This window comes from Catharus ustulatus, chromosome 3, assembly GCF_009819885.2.
Source record: "Catharus ustulatus isolate bCatUst1 chromosome 3, bCatUst1.pri.v2, whole genome shotgun sequence".
NCBI lineage: Eukaryota > Metazoa > Chordata > Aves > Passeriformes > Turdidae > Catharus > Catharus ustulatus.
In genome coordinates, this window is record NC_046223.1 from 16,236,454 (window position 1) to 16,259,084 (window position 22,631).

Sequence of the window (22,631 nt, forward strand, 5' to 3'; positions counted from 1 at the left end):
ATTTTGTAAGGAACAGCAAGAGAAAACTGAATGGACACTCAGGATAATGCACATGTGGGGCGGGGGGAAGTCTCAGTGCAGGTCCTCAAAGAATGTAAAACAGAACTAGACTCAGCCAAGAGTTTGATGAGTTCCAGTTCTACAAAATGGATTCTGCAACACATGTGAGAATTTCTGAAATATTTTGGAATGCTGATTTTAAATAAATAAAGGCCAAGTTATAAACCAAAAATCGCTCTGTTTACAACAGCTTGTACTGCAGCAACCAAAGTGACCCCAGCTCAATAATAAAATAATGCAAATATCCTTTAACCCTTTAACTCCTTTATACCAGTTTTCATCACCTGATTGCAAAACATTTTACAAAAGAGACATGAATTAAAGGCAATTCCAAGCCCTACCTAGTTCTTTGGCTGCAGTCTTTAGTAAAGACTGCATTTTTTCTTCCAGTTCATTCATCTTCTCTCTTAATTCTGTTAAATTAGGATCAAAAGAAGCCTTGACAAGAAATTCATGATTCTCCACCTAGACAAAAATAACAAGAAAAAAATTATATGAACATAGGCAATAAAAAAAAAATCCTCTCCCTACGTATACACAGTGAAATGAATTTACTAATTAATAATTCACTCAATTTTTTATATATAATCTTGTCATGCAATGTTGTTTGTGACAGTTGGTGTCTAATTCAACTGCAAAACAAATACATCTCAAATACTTGTTTTCTCAGTTAATACACTTCATACAAGCAAAATATAACAATTTAGCAGATTTTTTTCTGCTGAAATGTTGCCTGCACACTTACTTGCAAATAAATAACTGAGCAGTAGGAAGGGCAAAATGGGAGGTGAGAGGGAATTAAATTGTCATGTAATCTGTTTGCTACTCTGGATTCAGGCAGCTAATCAAGACAGAGTGTAAAACCATGGGGTGTCTCAAAACAAGAAGCCTTTGGAAACTGAAGTTTCTTAAACAGTAATTTCTGCCCCAAAAGACATTCTAGAGATTTAGGAAGGAGCCTACATAGTATCACCAAAAATCCTACCAATTGCAGCCCAGCTCTGGAGTTTAAAAGCAGATAGGGTTCCTTCTAAACTTAACATTTTCAGAGGCAAGGATGAAGCATGTTGTATTTCATCTTTTTTCTCCCTCTTCCCCATGCTCCCACTGCCAGGTGGCTATGAACCAAAGGCACCACCAAACTTTGAAGTTGCCCTGACTTGAGGAGGAGGTTGGAGTAGATGGTTTTTCAAAGGCCCCTTATGATTCTGTGATATATAGGAATGGAAGTGACAGTTTCTCAACTTTTATTACAGCTAGGTAAATGAATAACCATATCCCACGCTTTTTGAACTTAGATGTTTCTTTTTATCTTAGAATGGATTATTGACATAATTCAGTTGCTATGACAACCTATCCTTCAATTGCACTCAGAATAGAACTGCGTATTTTATTTGAACTCCCTCAAAATCCAAGGGGAATTTCAAGTCAAAGTTCAAATTCTCATGTTCATAGGGACAAGGTTTATTCTTCTGGTAAAACCAGTGTTGGCTTATCTACAGGCATTTTCCAGTACCTTGAAGGGGGAGAAAAAGCAAATCCAACATGCCAGATTCTATGGGATTTGACTAAAAATAACTGACTTGTTATTCTGTTTAGAAGGAGAACAAAACATTTTTAAAGTAGAACCTGAAAAGAAATTTGAAGGGCTGGACTATGAAGGGTGAAGGCTTAAACAGCTGTTAGTTTTAAAGAAAACAGTCCCAGGGCACACAAACTGCATCAACAGATGGTCTGTAACTGGTATAAAGCTATAAATTTCTTCATTACCATACATCACAAATTACAGCAACATGTCAATCAAACAAGTCTTTCCATAAACAGTAAAATGCATTTGATGGATGCACAACACAATACAAAGAAAGAAAACACAGTGCTCCTGCCTTTGGACAAAAGTATGCATGTTCAAAATTTTAAAGCCACTGCAGTTTCCACAAGTTCAACAAACTGCCCTTACTACCACATCTGGCACATGTTTAGGTAGTCCTCTTACTTCTACACTCAGCTGAGACCTTCACTTAGGATAATCCTAATTCCTGGTTAATTTAAAAAAAATGAAAATCCTAAAAGACTCCCTAAGTAATAAACATACCTAAACATACATTCTAGATTTGAGACATATCAGTTTAAAAATGCAAAGAAGTAGAGAAATGACAGAAATTACTTCTCCACTTTTAATACTAATGAGATCTTTAAAAAATAGTTTCAGGTCCACAGCATCAATGCACCCAGAGCATTTTTTCACTGGCTAGATAATTTGAGATAGGAGGTGAATGTTCTGTTGAGTACCCTGATATACTAGTAACAGTCTTCATATATTTCACAGCTAAATTATCACTAACTACTTAATATAGATGATCAATTAAATTTAGTGCAGATAGAGCAGATTGCAAAGCTCAATAAGAAACTTTAATTGCTGAGTAAACCCTGCCCACACAACAATTCATACCTTTTCCATGTCCAACGTTGTTTCTATCATCTCCAAAAACTTTGAGAAGTCAGAGCAGATATCAGTAAGAGGTGTTATAAATACAGCCAACAACAACATCTGGTGAGCTCCTGTTATGAACAAAGAAGAAAAATTACCATTCACAAACTCCCACAAATTTACCAGAATTCATTTATCCAAGTTAAACAACACAACAGCTTAGCTGGTTTATTTTTACAAAGATGGGCTGTGACTATTTCACTGAAAAACATGTACCTTTTTCTAAAATTGGCATTATCCCATCTACATTCTGATTAAGCTTGTACCAATTCTGTCATCTTTGTTCATATCTGGGGGTATTAATTCCCTTCTACTATGAGTAAAATTACAAACAACAGTATAAAAGCAAACCTGCTGTCTGAATATTACCAATAAAAAAGCTGACATGCCTTCTGCGAAAAAAATGTAGGTCTTATCATCCACACTCACAGTTTTTAATTCTTCTTAATAAAATATTACCTAATGCTGGGAATATTGGGTAATTACAATATAGACATAACAACTGAGGCGTATGTTATCTGCTTTTATTTTCTACAAAAAAAGACCACATATTATAACCAGATCTTTACAGTCACTTCTTTCCACTAGATAGGAAGGCATCAAAATTAACAGAAATACTCTGTAGCAGCAAATCAAACTGCATAGAACACATACTGGTTGGAAGTCCATGGAACACCAAAAGCACTGAACACCAAGAGCAGCTCACAGTCAACTTAATGCACACAGATACTGCCAAATTTGTGAAGGAAGTGTTTTCTTCAGGTACACAGAAGCCACTAATAAGCACCTATATCCAGCAGCCAGCTGTGGAAATGTTCTGTCAGTAAATGCATGTTTACATCTTTGCAGCCACTTCATGTTATGATTTAATCACAGAAAGATTAGCATTATGGACTATATGATTTACAAAAAATGCCTCAAAATGAATCTAATACTATGAGCTTATACTCACTGAATTATGTACAGAATTATGTTGCTTGCCTCTAATGTTTACAGGCAAGGCTTTGCATAATAACAGAGAAATACAGAATTAAGCTCTGGCTATTCCAGAGCCTCTCAGTTTCTTACCAGACTAAGAAAAAAGTCCTAGCCTTTCCTAATAAAAAGTGACACAGAAATTTATAGAAAAATTGCCACAGAAATTTATAGAAGTCACACAGTGAGGACATGATTATCCAAGTGAATCTCTCTCAACATTGTAATCGAAGTAGAAAGAAAATGTTTGATTTGATTCCTTTTTCTCCCATGCCTTTTTGCTTCCCCAATCCCACAAACATTTAAAATGAAAGCTCCAAATAATATCTAATATCTATTAATAGAGAAAAAAATTAGATATTGTTGAAAGATTACTGAACTTGCAAAAATTGAGTTTTTTGCCTACTAAAAATCTTCAAAACCAAGAGATATGAAATAAAGATTGCTTTCAATTCCAAATTTCTTGCTTGGTCTTTTAATATCTTGGTTCCCTCCTGTAAGAAGACACATCTAAACCAACCTAAAAAATAAAAACAGTCAAAGAATGAAGAGCCTGAAGAGTAGAAAAAGTTTCATGTCCAATCTTCAGATTGGGCTTAGTAGCTCCCAGAGCTGCTAATGGAATACATGGCACACACAATGAAATGATCTTCAGTATTCTTGAATCAATGAAAAATTATTGTGCTTGGACTTAAAGTAGCAATTTTAATTTCTTTTTTTGAAAGGAGTAAGTAGGGAAGCATCATGATGCCATTTCATTATTTAAGCTTTGATGGTGCATCTCAGCACAGGAAGATGTCCTAATCAAAAGTTAGAATCCATTGATTTATTAAGTAAATAAAATACAAATGTCAGGTCAAACCGATACAACGCAAAATTTATTTGCACTTTTAATCCAACTTTAAACTCAGTATCCAGCACTTGAAGGAAACAAAACAGTGGAGTCAGCAAATAACGAGGATTTTCAAAAGTTATATGCATATGGTTTTCTTAAAACACCTGGCATTACATTAGAATATGAGCAAGAACCACCACTGAAAAATTGTGAATTAAACTCCAACATGTCTTGCACCTGTATTCATAAACTCATAATGAAAAAAACAAAGCCTCTTTTGCACCTAGTCAACATTAGGATGGAAACTAACCACTGAGAGAAAGACTAACAGAGCTATGCACCATCAAAAGCAGAGGTGCATATTGATCACAAAGGCCATCTATGCCCAGGTGCAGTTTTTAATTTAAACCATAATTTACTTTCTGAAGCACAGACACGTGTTTATTACACATGTTAAAGACCTGACCATTAATATGGTTTAAAAATGTTGCCTGGCAATTAAAACACTAATCTTCAGAGTTGAAAGACACAGTTTGGCAGCCAAATGACACTACTCTATCCAGGTAAAACAGAAAATCCAGATGACTAAGTGCACCAGTCATTTTGATAGTGCAATGGAAAGTGCGATAAAAGGAAAAGAACAATGGAAATTGGGATAAAATATAGGTTTACTACAGGCAGATAATATCCATATAGTGCAATATTTCAGCCTGAAATACTGAACGCCTGAGACAAAAGGAACTCTGCAGACCTAATCTGGGTTGTTCTGAAGCATTCAGCATGGTGTCATAGGAGGTGCCAAGGTGCAAGATCTGTGATTTATACCATGACCAAAGTGCAGATAAAGAGGACATCACCCACTTGCAAAAGATGAACAAGCTGAAAGGCCATCAGTTCCTTCAGGGCTCACAGAAGCATTTACCTTAAGATACGTGAATTCATATTAATACACAAAAGAAAGCTGCTTATAAATGTCACTAAAATATACAATATGGAAGATATCAGTAGATTATATTGGAATAAGATAAATCAGAAATAGATCAACACCTTGAAAACTGGGCTAATGGAAATGAAGTAAAACAAAACACTGAGTAAGATGACATGTTGATAGAGAAATGTGTTTTCACTGTGAGTAAGGGAACAAATAGTTGGATGTGACAAAGGATGGGAAACAGCCAAGTTTGATCATAACACAGCTGTAACACACCAGTGCAACAGTCTGGGAAAGAACAGGACTAAAACAAGCAGTAAGGGGTATTCAAGTATACAGTATGGTAAAAATACACCTGAAACCCAGCACACAATTCCTGTATTCTGCATATCTACAGACTTAAGAGTGTTGGTGTGAGATGGCAAGGAACATAGTTCAGCAGCTTCCTAAGGACAGAAATCTTGTAAGGACCCAAATTTCATGCCCCAGCAATCTGAGTAATGAAGAACTGTTCCCTATTGCCAGCTGGAGCAAAATGATTTGATGACTCAGAGTCCTTTCCCATCTTATGCAGACTTCTTATGGCTAAACCAGAAAAACGTCATCTTCACTCATCACCCCCCTCAGGTTTCACCACCCATAAAAACAAGGATTTCAATAAAACAGTGCTTCATACTGAGGGAGAGGCAGTCACAGCTGATGACCTCATGGTTGTTCTATATTCCTCTAGTTGCTCTATATCCCCATAGCCATTCATAGGCAAGGGAGTTCTGAAACTGGCACATACTCAGAATTGTCAAAAATCTGACTTTCCATCCCTTGATGAGCTAAAACATTCTATACAGTCAGAAAGAGAAAAATCACCAGATCCAGTCTGAATCACTCATGTACACTGAAAATTACCAGACCATTCATGTATTTTGAACAGGTGGTACAAGTACAAAGAAAAAGAAAAATAACACGCCAACTATTTTAAACTATCTTTAATACACTGCTGGTGGTGATTGCCCTACTAAGTCCAACTGATTCATGTGTAGAACAGGAAGAACCTTTTGCAGTCTATTAACTTTTCCATATGGTGAGTTTAGCAGTTTGCCTTACACAGCTTGCTCCTCAAAACTAAAAATGGCATTGTTTTCCTACCCCAGTGGTATGACAGAGGGACTCTGTGGATCCAAATGGCAATGAATATAAAAAGAAGTAAAGACAGGAAGCCAGCATTCTGAACTAACACCCCAGTATAGGATGGGAATCCAAGAGCTCCTTGTCAAGGCTAAAAGAAGCAATCTGTTTGGAAAAGCCAAATGGACATGACTGAGGCAGCTAAAGAGTGGTGCAGCTCTTTAAGAACAAAAACAAGCAAAGGAGTTACATCTATCAGTTCCTTCAGAGTTTCAGATCTTAACTGCTTTTGGAAATAATGCAGCTATCAAACAAAAACTGATTTAAGATTAATAATGTAGAAGTTTCATTACTTGAAGCTGTAAAACAGCTACAGCTGTAGTACAGGAAAGTATAAGACACTGGGTAGCTTTATTTTCTACTCAAATAGAGGAAAGAAATTTTTGTAACCATACCATTTCAAACAACATTCACTTTTAAGGTTTTGGTGCTTGCTTTACATAAAGGGAATTTCTAACAAATTAATGGGCTTCTACAAAAATGAGTTTTCTGGTAGGTCAGAACTGCTATTGCTAAATTGAATCACGCCCTTGTTATGCTGATTTTATTCTGCATTTTCTTAGTAACACACAGAAAAGAAAAAAATAGCAGCTTTTGTACCTTCTAGACTTGCTTATCACAGCATTGTGCTTCCTACTAATGAGGACTTTAAGAAATCCTGCCATGTTACTTGTATTAAATACAGCAGCATTATGAATAAAAAAACCAAGCCCTCTAAGTTATACCACTAATACTTAAACTGGGGGGGATTCTGTGTTTAATTACAACCCAAAGTGGATGATAACACTATTGTATGAATGGTATCTTGTTTCTAAGAGCACAATACTCGCATGGTTGGTCAGGAATTCCTACAAGTCCATATGAAAGATTCCCACACCATCATCCAACAGTTCAAGCATCCCAGCTACAAGCTAATTAGAACACATTTTCCTGTAAAGATTTGGCTATAAATATTTTTAAGTATCTGATTGGCATTTTGGAATTTCAGCTCATTTAAAATTCAAATGCGTTTAAGCTTTATTCCTTCAACAAAAGCACACAGGAAAAAAGTGATTTTTGGAAATCTACACTCTATTTCTCTGCATCATCAGTATACTACAAAACATTGAGAAGAGATGGGGGTAGCATTACCTTCATGTTTTTCTAGTGCTTGTACAACATTAGGCAGTTGATTGATAGCCTGGTACATTCGGTAACAGTCCTGTAAGTTTGCAGCTTGTCTCTGAAATTTCTTTGCCAGCCGGTTGAGGTCTGGAAAGCGACGTAACAGATCTTCTTGAAGGCACTGGCGTAGCTCTGCATCCATTACAAAAGCTTCAACCAAATTCAACCTACATAAGGAATTCATAACCATGATTAGCATGACATGATCTGTAATTCTTTTATGTCACCAGTTATCTGACAGTTTCCATCTGCACCTTCTCTATGGCTGTATCCACTGGCTAACCCTCCTAGTAAAAAAGCCCAAATGAAAACAGGAGAACACATGAGCTGAGAAAGCAAGGAGATTTAACCTGTGTCAAGCTTCTGTAGTTTTGAACAGTCAGGGTTTCTAATGAACAGCAATGGAGTGCAGTCATTCCAAGTGCAAACACCAGTGTCTACCCGGTAGGTAAAGTTGACTCAGAATTGTCTTTGAGATTAATCCTTTCCCTACACTATCAAAAAAGTCTTCCAGAAGTCTATGGAAGAAGAGGTATTAAGAAGGAAAAAAAATCCCACTGTTGGCAGAGTTTAGCTCCCCGTGGTCAAGGCCAACATGGCCACTGTGCAGCTGTGCAAGCCTGGACCTCAGGATGGGAATCCTGGTGGCTGGAAGGCACTTCTGAGCACTGACCACTCCAACCTCTGCTCAGAGCAGGACCACAGCTAAAGCCTGCTGCCCACAATGGTGTCCAGGCACATTCTGGGCATCCCCAAGGAGCACAGCCCTATGACAGACCCCCATGGGGATTCATGCTCCTGAGCTTGGCAGCTCAGTGAGTTTTCAGTCCCCTGTTCTGATCTAGTCCCTACTTTGTGAGACGTAACAGGAGACAGTGACAGCTCAAGTCACAATCAACATTCCCTGCTCTTCCCTTGTCCAACCACCCAGTCTATTTATTGTAGAAGGTTATTGGGTTAGCCAGTCATAATTCTCCCTCTGCAAATCCAAGCCAACTACTTTCAAACTACTTTTGCCTCATGGCAGGCACTGTGGGACTGCACTCTTATTAATGAGGGTACTGTCTGCCAGCCTTGTCACCACTGACTCCCAGCTTGCCTTCCCTTGCTGTTGCTCCCTCACATTTTGGTTTGGTATTTTGTTTTTTTGGGGTTTTTTTTTCTTTAATTTTAGGTATGGGAGTTTTTAAATAGTGAAATAAATATTATTTAAGCGCTGGAAGCAAGTATAAATCTCAATAAAAGTGACAGAGCATTAAACTGTATTTCTCCACTACAATGTGAGCAAATTTTCATACATTTGCATTAGTTTTTGCATTAGTTAATATTGTCATCTCTACACATTTTGCACTTGTAGTTAAAAAAAGAAATTGGATATTGTTAATTTTGGAACACCAGGGAGGTCAGTGTTCTTTGATCACACTTTCAGAATACCAAGGAAGAGCTCTGCCTCCTTCAGAGACCTCCACATATTACATACTGTGCTGATTTCTGGTTAATAGTATCTATCAATATCTTTGCTTCAGCAGAGAAGTTAATTTTATCTAGAGACATGCAAGTGAAGAAAGGACAGCTTTTACCACATTATTCCTGCTGGTTTGCTTACTGGCAGAAAAATGCATTTGTTTCAATTACAGTAACATCTGCATTTGCAAACTGCATTGGAAATGACAATTTTTTTGTCATTCTGACAGCAGTAATCTCTACATTACACACTGCAGTGCTCTGCAGAGTGCCAGACACTGGCAACAGCACACAGGGGTTAACACAGTCCACTGTAGCAGGTAATTGGCAAAGACAGGCAAGAAACAAAGGCTTTGGCTAATGCCAAACTCAAGAGGTAGAGAGCCCAAAGGAATGTCCTTCTGTTGCAAAAAGTATTCTATCCCCCTACTCCAGTGAATCTTCTGTATTATACAAAAAAAAAAAAATCAAATTTATCTCTAAATTTATCCATTCAACTACAGCCTTAATACATAAATTTGGAGATTGACATTACTGACACCTAAGAGTGCTTTACTTCCAAAAGAAACATTAAAGTTTCAGCATGTACACAGAGCTTGTCAGAAGTAGACAGGAATATACTGAAGATACCTACTGCAAGAACACATAACAAGACTAGTATGAGAAACATCATAAAAGCCAAGCAATTTTCCATTCTCATCCCTGTTGGTGTTTCTGAGCACGATTTCTAACTTTCAGACTTCTGTCAAATGGTTTGGAGGAATAACAAGAACTACATGATCTTGTCACAGCAGATACACTGCCATGTTTATTACAAATCCCTTCAATTTACCAAGCAGACCTCACTTAGGACTCACATCACAGCTCTCAGAAGTGCCAGCAGCAACCGCTGACCAAACAAAGCTTTTAAGGACCAGATATTGTTTAAATATTAAGGCAAAAAAATCAATTAAAACTGAAGCAAACTAAAGAAACATGATAAAACTGATTTACAGCCTAAATTCAAGCCCACTAACCAGATGTCCTCCTTCCCCGCTAAGGAATTATAGAAGGGACCAACTTGCCAACACGACCCTCCCCACAGAAACCAAGTAGCTCAGTCGTTTTTAGTCCTGTAATCTGGAAACAATTCCTTTGGCAAAAACAGAACAAGATTTACTGCAAACTTCTCCATTTAGCATACCCATGTATTCCTACTGTTACTTTCCTTGTTCTTTAGCAGTTATAGTCACAACACATACACAAGAGGTTGTACTATCCTGGTATTATGTCCTCTCACTTCCCAGCTATTATGCAAGATTTGTAAACTTATTCATTATTTCTCCATTATCAAAATACCATCACACCATCAACGTGTAAAGAGGAACTAGCAGCAAATACCTTCAGGTTTTATTATGAGGAAAATTGCACTAATTTCTTGTTTAAAACCACTTCACTTAAAAAATCCCAATATTTCTTCACTTAAAAAAAGCACCAGGAAGAAAGCAAGCCACATTTTGAATGTTTATCCATTAGCAAAGTGAATTTTAATCCAGAAAAATATTATTTCTGCCTGCAGCAGCAAACAAGAGTTTTCTGGGTTTATCCAACTTGCTTAAACTACTGAGTAGTCCACGGTTTCAACTTTTAAATTTCAACTATAAAAACTCTTTTTTTCTTGTTTTGATGACCGATTTCACACATGCAAGAACATGCAAAACTTAAGTTCACCATCAACATCATATCCTATCTTGCCCTCTCATGGCTTATGTTTAAAGTCAGACAACTTAGATTCTCTTCCAAGAGGTCCTTAGAAATTCAATAATCCTAGCATATGGATACATGCACAGAATCACTTCTGAAAAATTAGTATATTTTGCACAGCTGCTAAAAGTCATTCAAGAACATCTCAAGCACATCTTCTGTACTCTTAAGCTTATCTTTACCAAGATCTAGATTTGTTTTTTCCCCGCTTGTGCCTTTTGCTCAAACAAACCCTTCACTTTCATCCCACAACTCCCTCAGCGTGCTCTACAGCTTCTTGGAAAAGATCTGTCAAAGGTGTTTCAAAAGCTCTAATTTATTTTTTTCCACTCCTCTTTTGTCCACAGTGACAAGTTCAAAGAGTTCTCAGATCAGCAAGAACAATTTTTCTCTGCCAAAATCATGATAATTAGACTAACGTTTCATGACCTTCCTGGTACTGTTCTATCTTCCCCCCTACAGTTGCCAACCACAAAGATACATCTGACAGGTCTGTGTTCATGCCACGTTTTGCATAACAATTTCCTGTTGGTAAGAATACACACAAGATGCTGAATAGAAAGCTAATGCAACCATAAGCCATGAATAATGCTCACAAGTAATAATGAAATCAAATGACAGGTTGTTTCTAATATAAAGTTCAGCTGAAGGGGAAAAAAAAAAAGGAAATACAAAAAGAAACAAATTTTAAAAATCCAAGAAAGTGTAATTAAACAATAGCTGACAACACTAGGTAACTCGTTTTTGCCACACAATCAAAAGGAAAGGAAAATAGGGCAAAACTTTCCACCCCAGATCTAAGGCAGCACAACCAAGATAACAGAAACAATTATAAGTAGTAAAACCACACTAGAGCATAAAGGAAATCTGTTTCAAGACAGTTATTTAAACTTGCAAATAAAACCACAGGAACAGCAAACAAGACTGCAGCTAATGTAACTGAAAATCAACACAAGTGCTTTTCTTCAATTTGGAAACAGCAACCACCTTTTATTCCTGCTATGCCTAACCATGGCTGTTCACCAGCTTTGAATTCTGTGCACTAAAAAGAATCATTAGGCTTAGCATGCTCTGAGAGGAAAAAAACCCACTCATCTCCAAGTTTCTGCTGGATACTTCAGAATCCAACTCAAAACATTCCATCTTTTCCCCAGTTTTGCTGCTAATAAGAGGCATCTCTTGAAGCAACTAATGACAAAAGGCCAACGTATCACACACACACACAGAGAAAAAGACAACAAAAAATCTGCTTTCCATCTATGTCACACACTTTCCCAAGCCTCAACACACTGCTTCCACTCCACTGATGTCTGTAGCACATCTGACATCAGAAGAGATTGCTTCTTCCCTTGCTATGCAGCAATTTTCATCACCATTGTAAGGTGCCTCAACACAGACGGTGCCAGGAGTGGTTAATTATATTTCTAGCTTTTTACACAGCTAAATATCAATGTTCATGTTAACAGTAAGACATTAACCATGCCAGATTTGTATACAGATTTTATGAAAAAAAAAAAAGAACAGAGTATTTATAATACCTGAGTAGGATTTGCCAGCACCACGTAAAAAACCCCAAAAAACAAAACAAAAAAAAACCCCAACCAATAAACCAACAGCAACAAAAAAAAAACAATTAAAAAGCACTAAAAAACCAGTGTGCAATAAGACTAGTTATAAAACACCTAAAGTTTTTATCTCTCCTCCACCAACATCCTACAAAACCCTGGACAGCTCTGCACCCCTCGTGAATACAGGAAAGAAAACACTTTCCTCAAGCACCTCTGCTCAGAAAAAGGATTCTGAGGTTTTAATCATTTCATGAAACTGGGATCCATATGTCATCACTAATACATACTTAATAATGAGTAATATATATTTAGGCATTACTTCAGGGTAGTGACTTTAAATCCCAATTACTCATAGGTGTTTTCAGAAAAAATTCCACATAATCCAAGGAAAAACTGTCAACACTAAAACAAATTACAAATGCACTCTCTTACAGAAGAGGCTGACTTACTTTTAAGAAGTCTTTAAAGTTTGCAACTCCCCTGACTAACAGTTGAATCTTCTGAAGAGCATACATTTGTATTCTCTACTTGCTAAAGGATTTCTTTGACTTCAGATTAAGATCAATTTTCCTGTCCAACTGTTCTACTTGATTATGCAGAATTTTAATCAAGAAATACCACTTACAAAAGCAGCATATTAAGGACTGCTTTAAAACAAACTGAGACTTTCATCTTACCACAAGTTTCAGAATATGCACAGTTTAATTTCATGTTTTCTTTATACAAAGGAAAGTGAAAAAACACCTCACATACAATTATTTTGTTTCCCTCAGGTTTCTTTCAAACTCAGATCTCTTCTTAATCCAATGTAGCCAAAGCAAATCCTCCCTGGACATACTTAACCCAGACACATAAAATGATACCCACCACCCTACCTGTCCTAATTGGGATGTCTTTTTCACACAAGGCACACAGTATTTTAACACCCTGGAGGAACCCAGACTACAGCAAGTTGCTTTAGTTGATAAATACTGGCTTGCTTTTTTTTTTTCCAACCAGAAATATGCAAGGCACTGTCCTAAGCTCCCTTGATAAACTTCTCCTGGTGACCAAGTTGTTCCCTAGACAATCATCTCTCCCAAAAATCAGCCTTAATACAGTTTGTTACCTCAGGTAAGCAGCAGAGACTTAAACTTACAAAGACTTTTTTTATGCCAAAGAAGTTCAGTATGCTTTACAGCCTTTGAAGTATTAAAGCAGACACCTAAGATTGGCACATGGGAGCCTAAACACAAAAATCTGAACCCTGATACTGAGAATTACTTTAGCAATTCAGCACAGCAGCATAAAAAATCACACTGACCATCCCAGGTCATTTTGCCTCAGACAATCAGAGCTGTTGCATGCATTTATATAAATAACATCCACAATTTCTCAGACAAGCACAAAGAAATAACAATGCAAAACAGCTAGGCAACCCACGCATGCTTTTGGAAGTGCTTAGTTATGCACAAAAGATTTTTTTTTAATGAAACTAGAGCGGTCTTTGAAAAGAATTAGAAATAAATCTAGCACAAACCCTGAGGAATAAAGAATTAGTAACTTCAGAGAGACTAATACCATCAGAAGTTATTTTATTTCAGTCATACATCACAGGCTTAGGATCAGCGATCTCAATCCCCTCTCAGCTCACACCAGAGCCTTTGCACAGCCACAAGTTGCTCTGGTTTCTCGCAGTGAGTCTCCAGCTGATGGTAACATTTAGCCAAGCCACAGGAATAGCCTTGAAAAGGGTTCACCACAGGCACCAGTTCTTCCAGTACTTTGAAGATGCTAGATTTGAATCCAGGCTTTTGATTCACCAAGAACTCAGAATGTTGCTTTCTGGATGAGTTGTACACACACTCTCCAGCACTTCCTACATATGAGACAGAATATCCCAAGCAAGGGGTCAAAATCTTACTGCTGTTTTAATGCAATTGTACCCATTTAGCCATACAGTATCATTCAGGGTCCAAAATCCTGTGTCTGAGTATCACAAGCTGTTCACCTGAGCAAGCTCTCCTCCAGCTCTCCCAAATTTTTCATGGACACACAAGGGTCTACAGTTCAGAAGCAGACAACCCAGGCAATCCCACAATGCCCAGGTGAGAGGGTTGTGCCCAGGTAGTCAAGAGTTCTTCCTATTGCCTGCCAAAAAAAGAGTAGCCTGCACCTTCAAAGGGATTCCCCTCCACGCTAAATGGCTCAAGACCTCTCTCCCACCCGCCCTTGCCTAAACAGCACATCCCCGTTATTGCTTCCTCCAGCCATGGAGCACAAAGTTGGGTTTGTTTCCTCAGTTAATGTGCCACAAATATTTCTGTACTATCAAATTACTTCACAGCTTCCCTCCTTGAAAACCACTGCCATGATCTAAGCACCCCAAAAAAGCTAAACTGAAAGACAGTTGCTCACAAATGAAAACTTTGAAGATGACAATGAAGAAGGACAACAGTGAATATTCTTCCTCAATTCAGTATTTGAAGTGCATTTCTGTTTTATGTGAGGCATGTGAAATTACAGGTTTTTAACAAATGAGGAGATACTGTATAATACAGGAGATGAACAGAAACAGCAAACTAGAACAAAGAGCCCCAGAGGGATGCATTTCACAAGTTCACCTGTAATGTCTGTGCTCTTACAAAGACAGTGCTGTCACCCCAGTAAGATGACAGCATTCCCTGGACTCTGATGATCTCCCCAGCCTCTTAGAAGATTTTGCAATCATTCACAGTTCTAGACCCAAACAAATAGAGTTTCAAAACTACCCCTCTGCCAAAACAGCTGGAAAGCTGCCCTGCTCTTTGCAGAGAGAAGCCATGAAGCATGGAGGAATAAAACCTGGTGGTCTGGGAAGGGCAGCTGTGGGTACCCTAGCTTGACACAGGGTGATGCTCCCAGTTGCAGCCCACTCCTTAAACACACACCTTCATTTGCTGTGGCTGTGATTGCTTCTCACCTCTGGCTCCCCTGAACCACCTCACCCTGCCAGCTGTGGACAAGCCCAGCTGTGTCCTGATGTTGCCTACACTGAGTAGGAAATGATGCCCTCAAGCCCCAGTCCCAGCAACACTTCCAAGCTGGCAGAAAGCAGCACTGCCACCACGAGAAGGGTGAAGCTGGGCTGCTACCCACTGCTCTTCTGCCTGCCATACCCTCTCCCTCAAGTTTTTAATGAACTAAACCAAGGGATCTGCAGGCACGGATCAGAAGCCCTCAGAATGTGTTTAGCTCTGACAACTGGCTTTCACTCCATTACAGCAGTGCAGCTCTTCCCAACCCACTGCTATTGTCTTTTAATCTTAAATGGAACTTGAAGACACCACGAATATCCTATTTTTCATAGCCCTGTTGAAGGATAATCCCTTGTAATACAGAGTCCCATGTTTGATGAGCAGCTTTAGACACTAGGAGAGCCACAGAAATCAAACTGCACACACTTTCCAGAGCTCTGAGTACAGAGTATGCTACTAAGCAACTGGACAGATCAGGCTACCTGCTCTTAAATCTGTAATATCAAGCAGTATAAGAGAAAGCCACATTCAAATATCAGTCTCATGCCTTTTCTAGTTTTCCTGATTAGTCCCTAAACCATCCTACCATAATAACAATAATGGGTATTTCTAACTTCAGGATATTAACAGGTAAATGTTGAAATTCAAATAAATGCAGTCTTCCAAATAAACAGAGTTCATGCTTCTCTGTACCAGTTATATAACATAAAATTAATATGGATCAGGGAAGCAACAGACTCTCTACCACCCTACAGGAATTTCTGAATACATTATGTGAGTATTATGTCAAAGGCTAGAGAGCAAATTAAAGCCCTGGGATTCTATCAGGGGTACCTGGCACAAAGTAATAATTTTTTATAAAAATCAATCAAAGATTTGAAAGCTATATGTATTGACTATGAGGCAAGCTAATAAGATCAGAACAAAAAAACAAAACAGGATTATTATTTAAAATAACATCAGGTGCTTTTCCTCCCAAGATACTTATCCAAGTCTGATGTTACCAATAATTCATTATTTTTGCACAAGTGCTTATGAACTTTCTGACCTCAGCAGATCAAGCAAAGTAAAGAAGAAAACAATTCTTCACCAGAAAAATAAAATATTTGGTCTTAATTCTTGTCAGCAAAGTACCACTTGATGCAATTAAGACTTTGCTCCTGAAGCAGACTGCTGCAACAGCAATATTTTTAGACCCTGACGGAAGGGAGTGCCTGGCATCACGCTGAAGAACATGCAAATAAAGCAGCACCACAGCAGCAGAGCTCTGCCTGGCCTCCTCCAGCCAGAACTAAGGAGGAAGTGCAGGACTGAGAGGCAGGCACAGGAACTCCCTACAAGGAAAAGAAAAGGACCCATCTTTCCTTCATTTACAAGGCAAGGCTGGCAGCACTCCTCATGGAGCCCCACTCTTGCCATGGCAGGAGCTGCAGGCGGTGAGCTGTGCTCACAGGAGCACAGAAGGGGACCTGCAGGAGCATCTCTGCAGGCAGGAGCTGAGCAGAGCTTGCCAGGGCTCCCACTGCTCCTCTCCAGGTAAGACTGAAGGCACCTCTGCCCTGCAGCAGGGACACAGAGACATCTCCCTGTCACCACCTCCTGCTGAGGGCTCACCCCATGGCTGGGACTGTTCCACATTCCCATGGCAGACCAGCCCTGGCTCTACAAAACCCGGCTCCTGAAAATATCAGAACATTTGCAACAAGAACTACTGCTCCTGTCTGGATTCTAAAGAAACTTTCATACACCTGTTCATCCAAACTACACCTACACAGTCACCCCAACAACAGTTCAAACAGAACCAGGTGTCTTTTATTTCCCATTCCTCAGCCTGAGTGTATTACATACAGTAACAGTTCAGTATACAAGTGATAGACAAGGAAAATAAACCATTACTTTCTTTTCCCAAAAGCTGTATTTCCCAAATAAGAACAAAGTGAAGTAATTTCACGATTATAAGTCACACTTGATTATAAGCCGCATGTTACAATACAGAGTGAGAAAAAAGGTGTCTATTCTATCACCATCTGTTGAGGGTGGGGGCAGTGATCTTTATCTCCACGGGAGACATTCTGCTAATGGGCCATCCATTGAAACCAGGCAGGGCATTGTTCTTTATCTTCTCACAACCCATCCTTCCTCCAGCCAGTCATTTTCTGCTAATGGCCATTGAGTCCCACTGTGGGACTGATAAAATTTCTGCATCCCATTGGGAGTTGCTCCAGCCAGGGGGAAGAGCCCAACATTTCTTAACAAGATAAAAACAGAGGTTTTGGGACACTAAGGTAGTCCCTTTCTCCACTGGACTCCAGAGGAAAACTGGATTTCTCCACATCACCACTGGACCTCCAGAGGGAAACTGCACCTTGTACAGGAGCACTGCTTCAACTGAGCCACATCTGTCACTGCAGGAGGATGCAGCCACCATTTAATGGGACTGCTACCAACATCCTGCCTGACAGGGTGTCAGGTTGTACTCTGACTTCGTCAGGGTTTGGAGTTTGTTTCTTTGTAGTACTGTATTTCTATTTTAATTTCCCTAGTAAAGAATTGTTATTCCTAATTCCCATATCTTTGCCTGAGAGCCCCTTGATTTCAAAATTATAATAATTTGGAGGGAGGGGGTTTATATTCTGCATTTCAAAGAGAAGTTCCTGCCTTTCTCAGCAGACACCTGTCCTGCAAACTAAAACAGTAACTTTTCATTCTTTGTCCATATATAAACCGCACCTGATTATAAGCCGCACTTTGGGTTTGGACCAAAATTTTAGTCAAAATGGTGCAGCTTATAATCGTAAAATTACTGTACTTTTCAATTACAGTAATTTCACGACTATAAGGTGCACCCTTTTGACTAAAATTTTTCCCCAAACCCAGAAGTGCGCCTTATAGTCCGGTGCGCCTTATCTGATGTACAAAGTTGCGATATTTGCCACCCCGGAAGTGTGAGCCGTGGGGGGAGCCGGCAGTGCCGCAGCAGCCAGGTGGAGGCGGGCCAAGGGGCCCATGGATGCCGGGTTGACGCAAGGCCTCGGCCAGCAACCGTGCGGGGGAAGTTTGGGGCGGAGTCTCGCTGCAAAAAAAATTTGGCCTTATAGTCCGGTGCGCCTTATATGATCTACAAAGTTGCGAATTTTGCCGACTCCGGGGGGGTGCGCCTTATATTCCGGTGCGCCTTATGGTCGTGAAATTACTGTATTACCAAGAACTGCCACTCAAACTAATTCTCTGTAGCAGTACTATTTAGATTTGATTCCCCTCTCCTCCTCTTTCACAGTTAAGGAACAACAAAATTATTACCTTTAATGAATTAAACAGCTCCACAGAAGAGAAAGTGGCATAAAAAGGGGAAATTCTCATCTTATAGTAACACACTACTTCACGGAATGATAAATAGTATTCCCAACTTTTAAACATGCATGCTTATAGAAGAAAAAAAACAAAGTATCTACCAGAAAGGTTGAATTTTGGATATTCAACACAACAAATCCCTTCCCACCTCAAACCCCATCACAGACTTGCTGGACTAAGAAGTCTCTTACCCTCAAGGAAGTGTACAGACAAAACTGACACAAAGATCACTCATAAAACAAGTATCTCCCAAAATCTTTGTCAGAGACATATTTTTCTGTCTTCCCAATGTTTATTTCCATGCATCTAGTCTTTTTCATAAAATTTTCATCATCTGTTTTCTGAAGGAGCTAAAAATATTCAAATAGCATCTTCACAGCATATCTGTCAGGAAAGTAGCAGGTTTATTGAGCAACAGTAGTACACAGCTCCATTTCACAGATTCACTATTCCAATCCAAGGACAGGCAGATATCCATTCTATCCTCCTGTAGCAAGTTTGGCAATCTAACTCACAACATAAATCAACTGGCCTAATCTCTAAAACAGTCAAAGTACCAACACAAAGCAAACTCAAGTCAGATAATTAAATCTGAACAAATCCTGGCTTCTGGTATTTGCTGACCTGCACTTAGGATGTTCATAATAGCAGCTCATGGACCAGCTGCAGAGGAGCAAAAGGATTAACTTTTGATGACAACTTTCCTCACTTTTTCATGGACTAGCGTTCATCAGATGAACAAGCCAAACCAAACTGATCTTTACCTGTGGCACCCAAAAAAAAAAGAAAAAAAAAAAAGGGAAGTAGGAGATATGGAGTGCCCTTTTTGGCAGCTGTTGAGTTTCTCCGGATTATTTGCTATCCAACATGACACTCTTGATTGTTTAAGCATGATAAACTCCCCATCAGAAGATGAATGAGTCAGCTACAGGAACACCAGTGCCAATTACAAGGGAACAGGTGGTAGTCCACAGTCAGGGAAGCATGAATGAACCTTTTGATTTAAAGTGCGTACAGACAGTGTGAGCCATCCATGAAACAGCTCAGGGCCACAGGCTGCTGCATGGTACACAAGAGTCAAAAACAAATTAAAAACTTTCACACTTAAACCTGAAGACCAAAGAAACCCTACAAACAGAACAGATACTGCGAGCAAGTGTCAAGGACATGAAGGCAAAACGATCCTAATTTCAATACAGACAAGAACAACACAGTATTTAAGGCTTTGAGACAAAACAACTGCCCATCTTTTAAGAATTCCTAATAAACCTCCACTTCTTATATGGTAACAAAGAACAATGAAGAGGATGGATCAAGAATTCACCAAATTCTACTCAGTCACAGGCACCTTCACTAACCCCACACAGTGAAACTGCTCCACCCAAAAACCTCCAGAGAAACCCAAGATGGAAAACAGCAGAGGCTGTTTCCCAACTTAATGCCTTAAACCATGGAGGTTTTCTGCCTGTCTTGCTTTTTAATTAAATATGGCTTTTTGGGATCCAGTGACAAAACTGTATTGCTGCATGGTCTTCAAAGACTAGTCAGTTGAGGAGAGGTATTTTCATTATTATTTTTTTGTGCTTTATTCCCTACAAGTTACCATACATCATTAAAATTAAGAGGTTACATTTATTACACTACTCCATCAACATTAATACCCTTTTAAATTGCTAACCTGTACATTTCTTTAATCTTGTGCAAACTCTGAGCATACTGAACAAGTTCTATTTCTTAGCTGTTGAAAAACAAATATTTCTTCATTTGCATTCATTCTGTACAGAAGAAACTCAAAATGGTATGTCAACAAAACATTAAAGACTCTTACAATCCTCACACATGGTAAATGAAATTAAATTACAAGTCAAGACAAAATCTTCTTGCCAAGAGCTTCCATTGAAGTGTCCTAACATGCCACCTTTCTAATGTTTTTGGACATAAATTAAAGCAGAAACAATAATGTGGTGACTATTCTTTCACAGAGAATACACCATAATCCTGTATCCAGTGTTTAAAACAGTGACTACCAAGAACACTGTTACAAACCTGAGAGCTTTGCACCTCTGCATAGTCCTGAATACTTACAGATTCTAAACAAAATTTAACTGGCAATAAGTGCCATCCACCTCATTTTGGCAGGATGAGAGCCAAAGAACAGTATGGCAGCTACAGATTCACATTTCCCCTAAATAAACAGCAGCTTCATCATGTCTTACAAGTCTGAAAACCAATCTGACATTTCAATCAAATCTTAGTTTAATTTTCATTTCTGTTGAGCCTCAAAATTCAGACACAAAAGAAATTACTGAAAGCTTAATCCTTCTATTTATTTTGCACCAAGTGAGGACTTGCCAGGAAGAAGTGGGTGAGCTGGAAGTACCAACTAGGAGATACTATGACTACCTGCTCCAGTGCTGCACCACCCAATGCCACCTGTAATTTACAGATTTGCAACACTGATTGCTGATCCCTGACCCAGAAGAGAAACGATCTGGATAACACACAGAATACAAACGCTAATATTGTCTTTCCCACACCTGAAGGTGTCAAGAAAGGAATCTCTTTTTCAGCTCCTCAGACAAGAAAACTAAAAATAAATCTCTTGCAACACAAAACCTTTGTCTAAACCCTTGAACAGTTTTTGAGTGCCTGGGATTTTGATGGCAATTCCTTCGTAGAGACATGGCCTGTGTGACAAGTGCTTGACTAGCAGAGGTCTTGTTAAACGTCTCTAGACAGCACTCCATGTCAACCTCAGTTTTACAAGGAAATCCAAATGAAAATAGAGGTAAATGAGTAGTTTTGAAAACAGTAAACATAGGTGAAGAGGCTTCAAGCTCCACACATTTCTCTAGGGAACTTGGTAACTTTTGGAATTACAAAGGTGACGTTTTTCTAACATTTCTAGAGGCTTACTGGAAGCCCATAGCATTTTCATGTCACTGGAATGACAACTTCTTTCATGGGAAATATTTATTGCATCATGATCTCCATGACAATAAGAAATCATGTTTCTGTCTTCAAATCTGTTCAGATTCAATCTGTATTTCAGAAGCTTCCCTACAGGCATTTTGAGCACTCCCAGTGCCTAAAATGCATTGTGAAGAGGTCATTTAGACAAAGCCCCAAGCTGGTCACATCTTCCCCTTCCTTAATGAGGGCACACGCCACCACACACCCCTAATCCAGCTGCCTGGAATCAGTCTGTGGCTGTGGAGAGGTCCTGACCTGTCCTCAGAAAAGCACTGAAGGTCTGCAGAGCTGCTAACCAGAATGACAAAAGCAACAAAGCCTATCTGCAATACTTTGCAGGGACAGTTGCAGGTTAGGAAATAACACAAAAGTAGTGAAAACTTACTGCAGAATAATTCACACTGGAACTGCAAGCCTCTGGTTACAGCCCTTGCTCAAAACAAGGCTAACTTCAGTAAAACACTGAGCAAGAACAGAGATCCCTCCACCTTTCTGAGCACACATTCCAGAGTTTGACCACCCTCATGCCTCACCCAAGGTGCCCCAAGAGAGCCAGGGCCTTTGCCTTGAGACAAGAAGAAACATAATCAACAAGTTAGGGTTGGGTTTTCTTTATTTTTTAAACAAACTGCTACTTTAATAATCATGATGTATGAAAATGTTCTACAAACTTAGAAGTTTTATCCTTCAAGCCATTTATTCACCTTGAGCTTCCCAAATCTATTACTTCCTGACTCTGCCAGACCCAAGATTTGTTTCTATAACGTGGCCTCCATGCACCATGATATTTAGAAACACAGGAGGAAAGCCCAGAATAGGCCTGGATCAGAGTAAGTGATGTTTGAGCACAGCCTTTAACTCCTCTGAGACCCCTGCATCTCTTCCACCACGGGCACATAAG

General features: G+C 39.0%; 1 protein-coding gene across 1 annotated transcript in view; it reads right to left on the reverse strand.

Annotated features, from left to right (window-relative positions):
• The window catches only part of MSH2 (mutS homolog 2), a 45,861-nt gene that overhangs the window by 13,562 nt on the left and 9,668 nt on the right, over window positions 1-22,631 (reverse strand). Inside the window, exons 7-9 of the mRNA XM_033055761.2 lie at window positions 7,603-7,802; window positions 2,510-2,619; window positions 402-525 (exon numbers count right to left, since the gene is read on the reverse strand). Coding sequence (XP_032911652.1) covers window positions 402-525; window positions 2,510-2,619; window positions 7,603-7,802 — 434 coding nt within the window. The remainder of the gene's footprint in view (window positions 1-401; window positions 526-2,509; window positions 2,620-7,602; window positions 7,803-22,631) is intronic.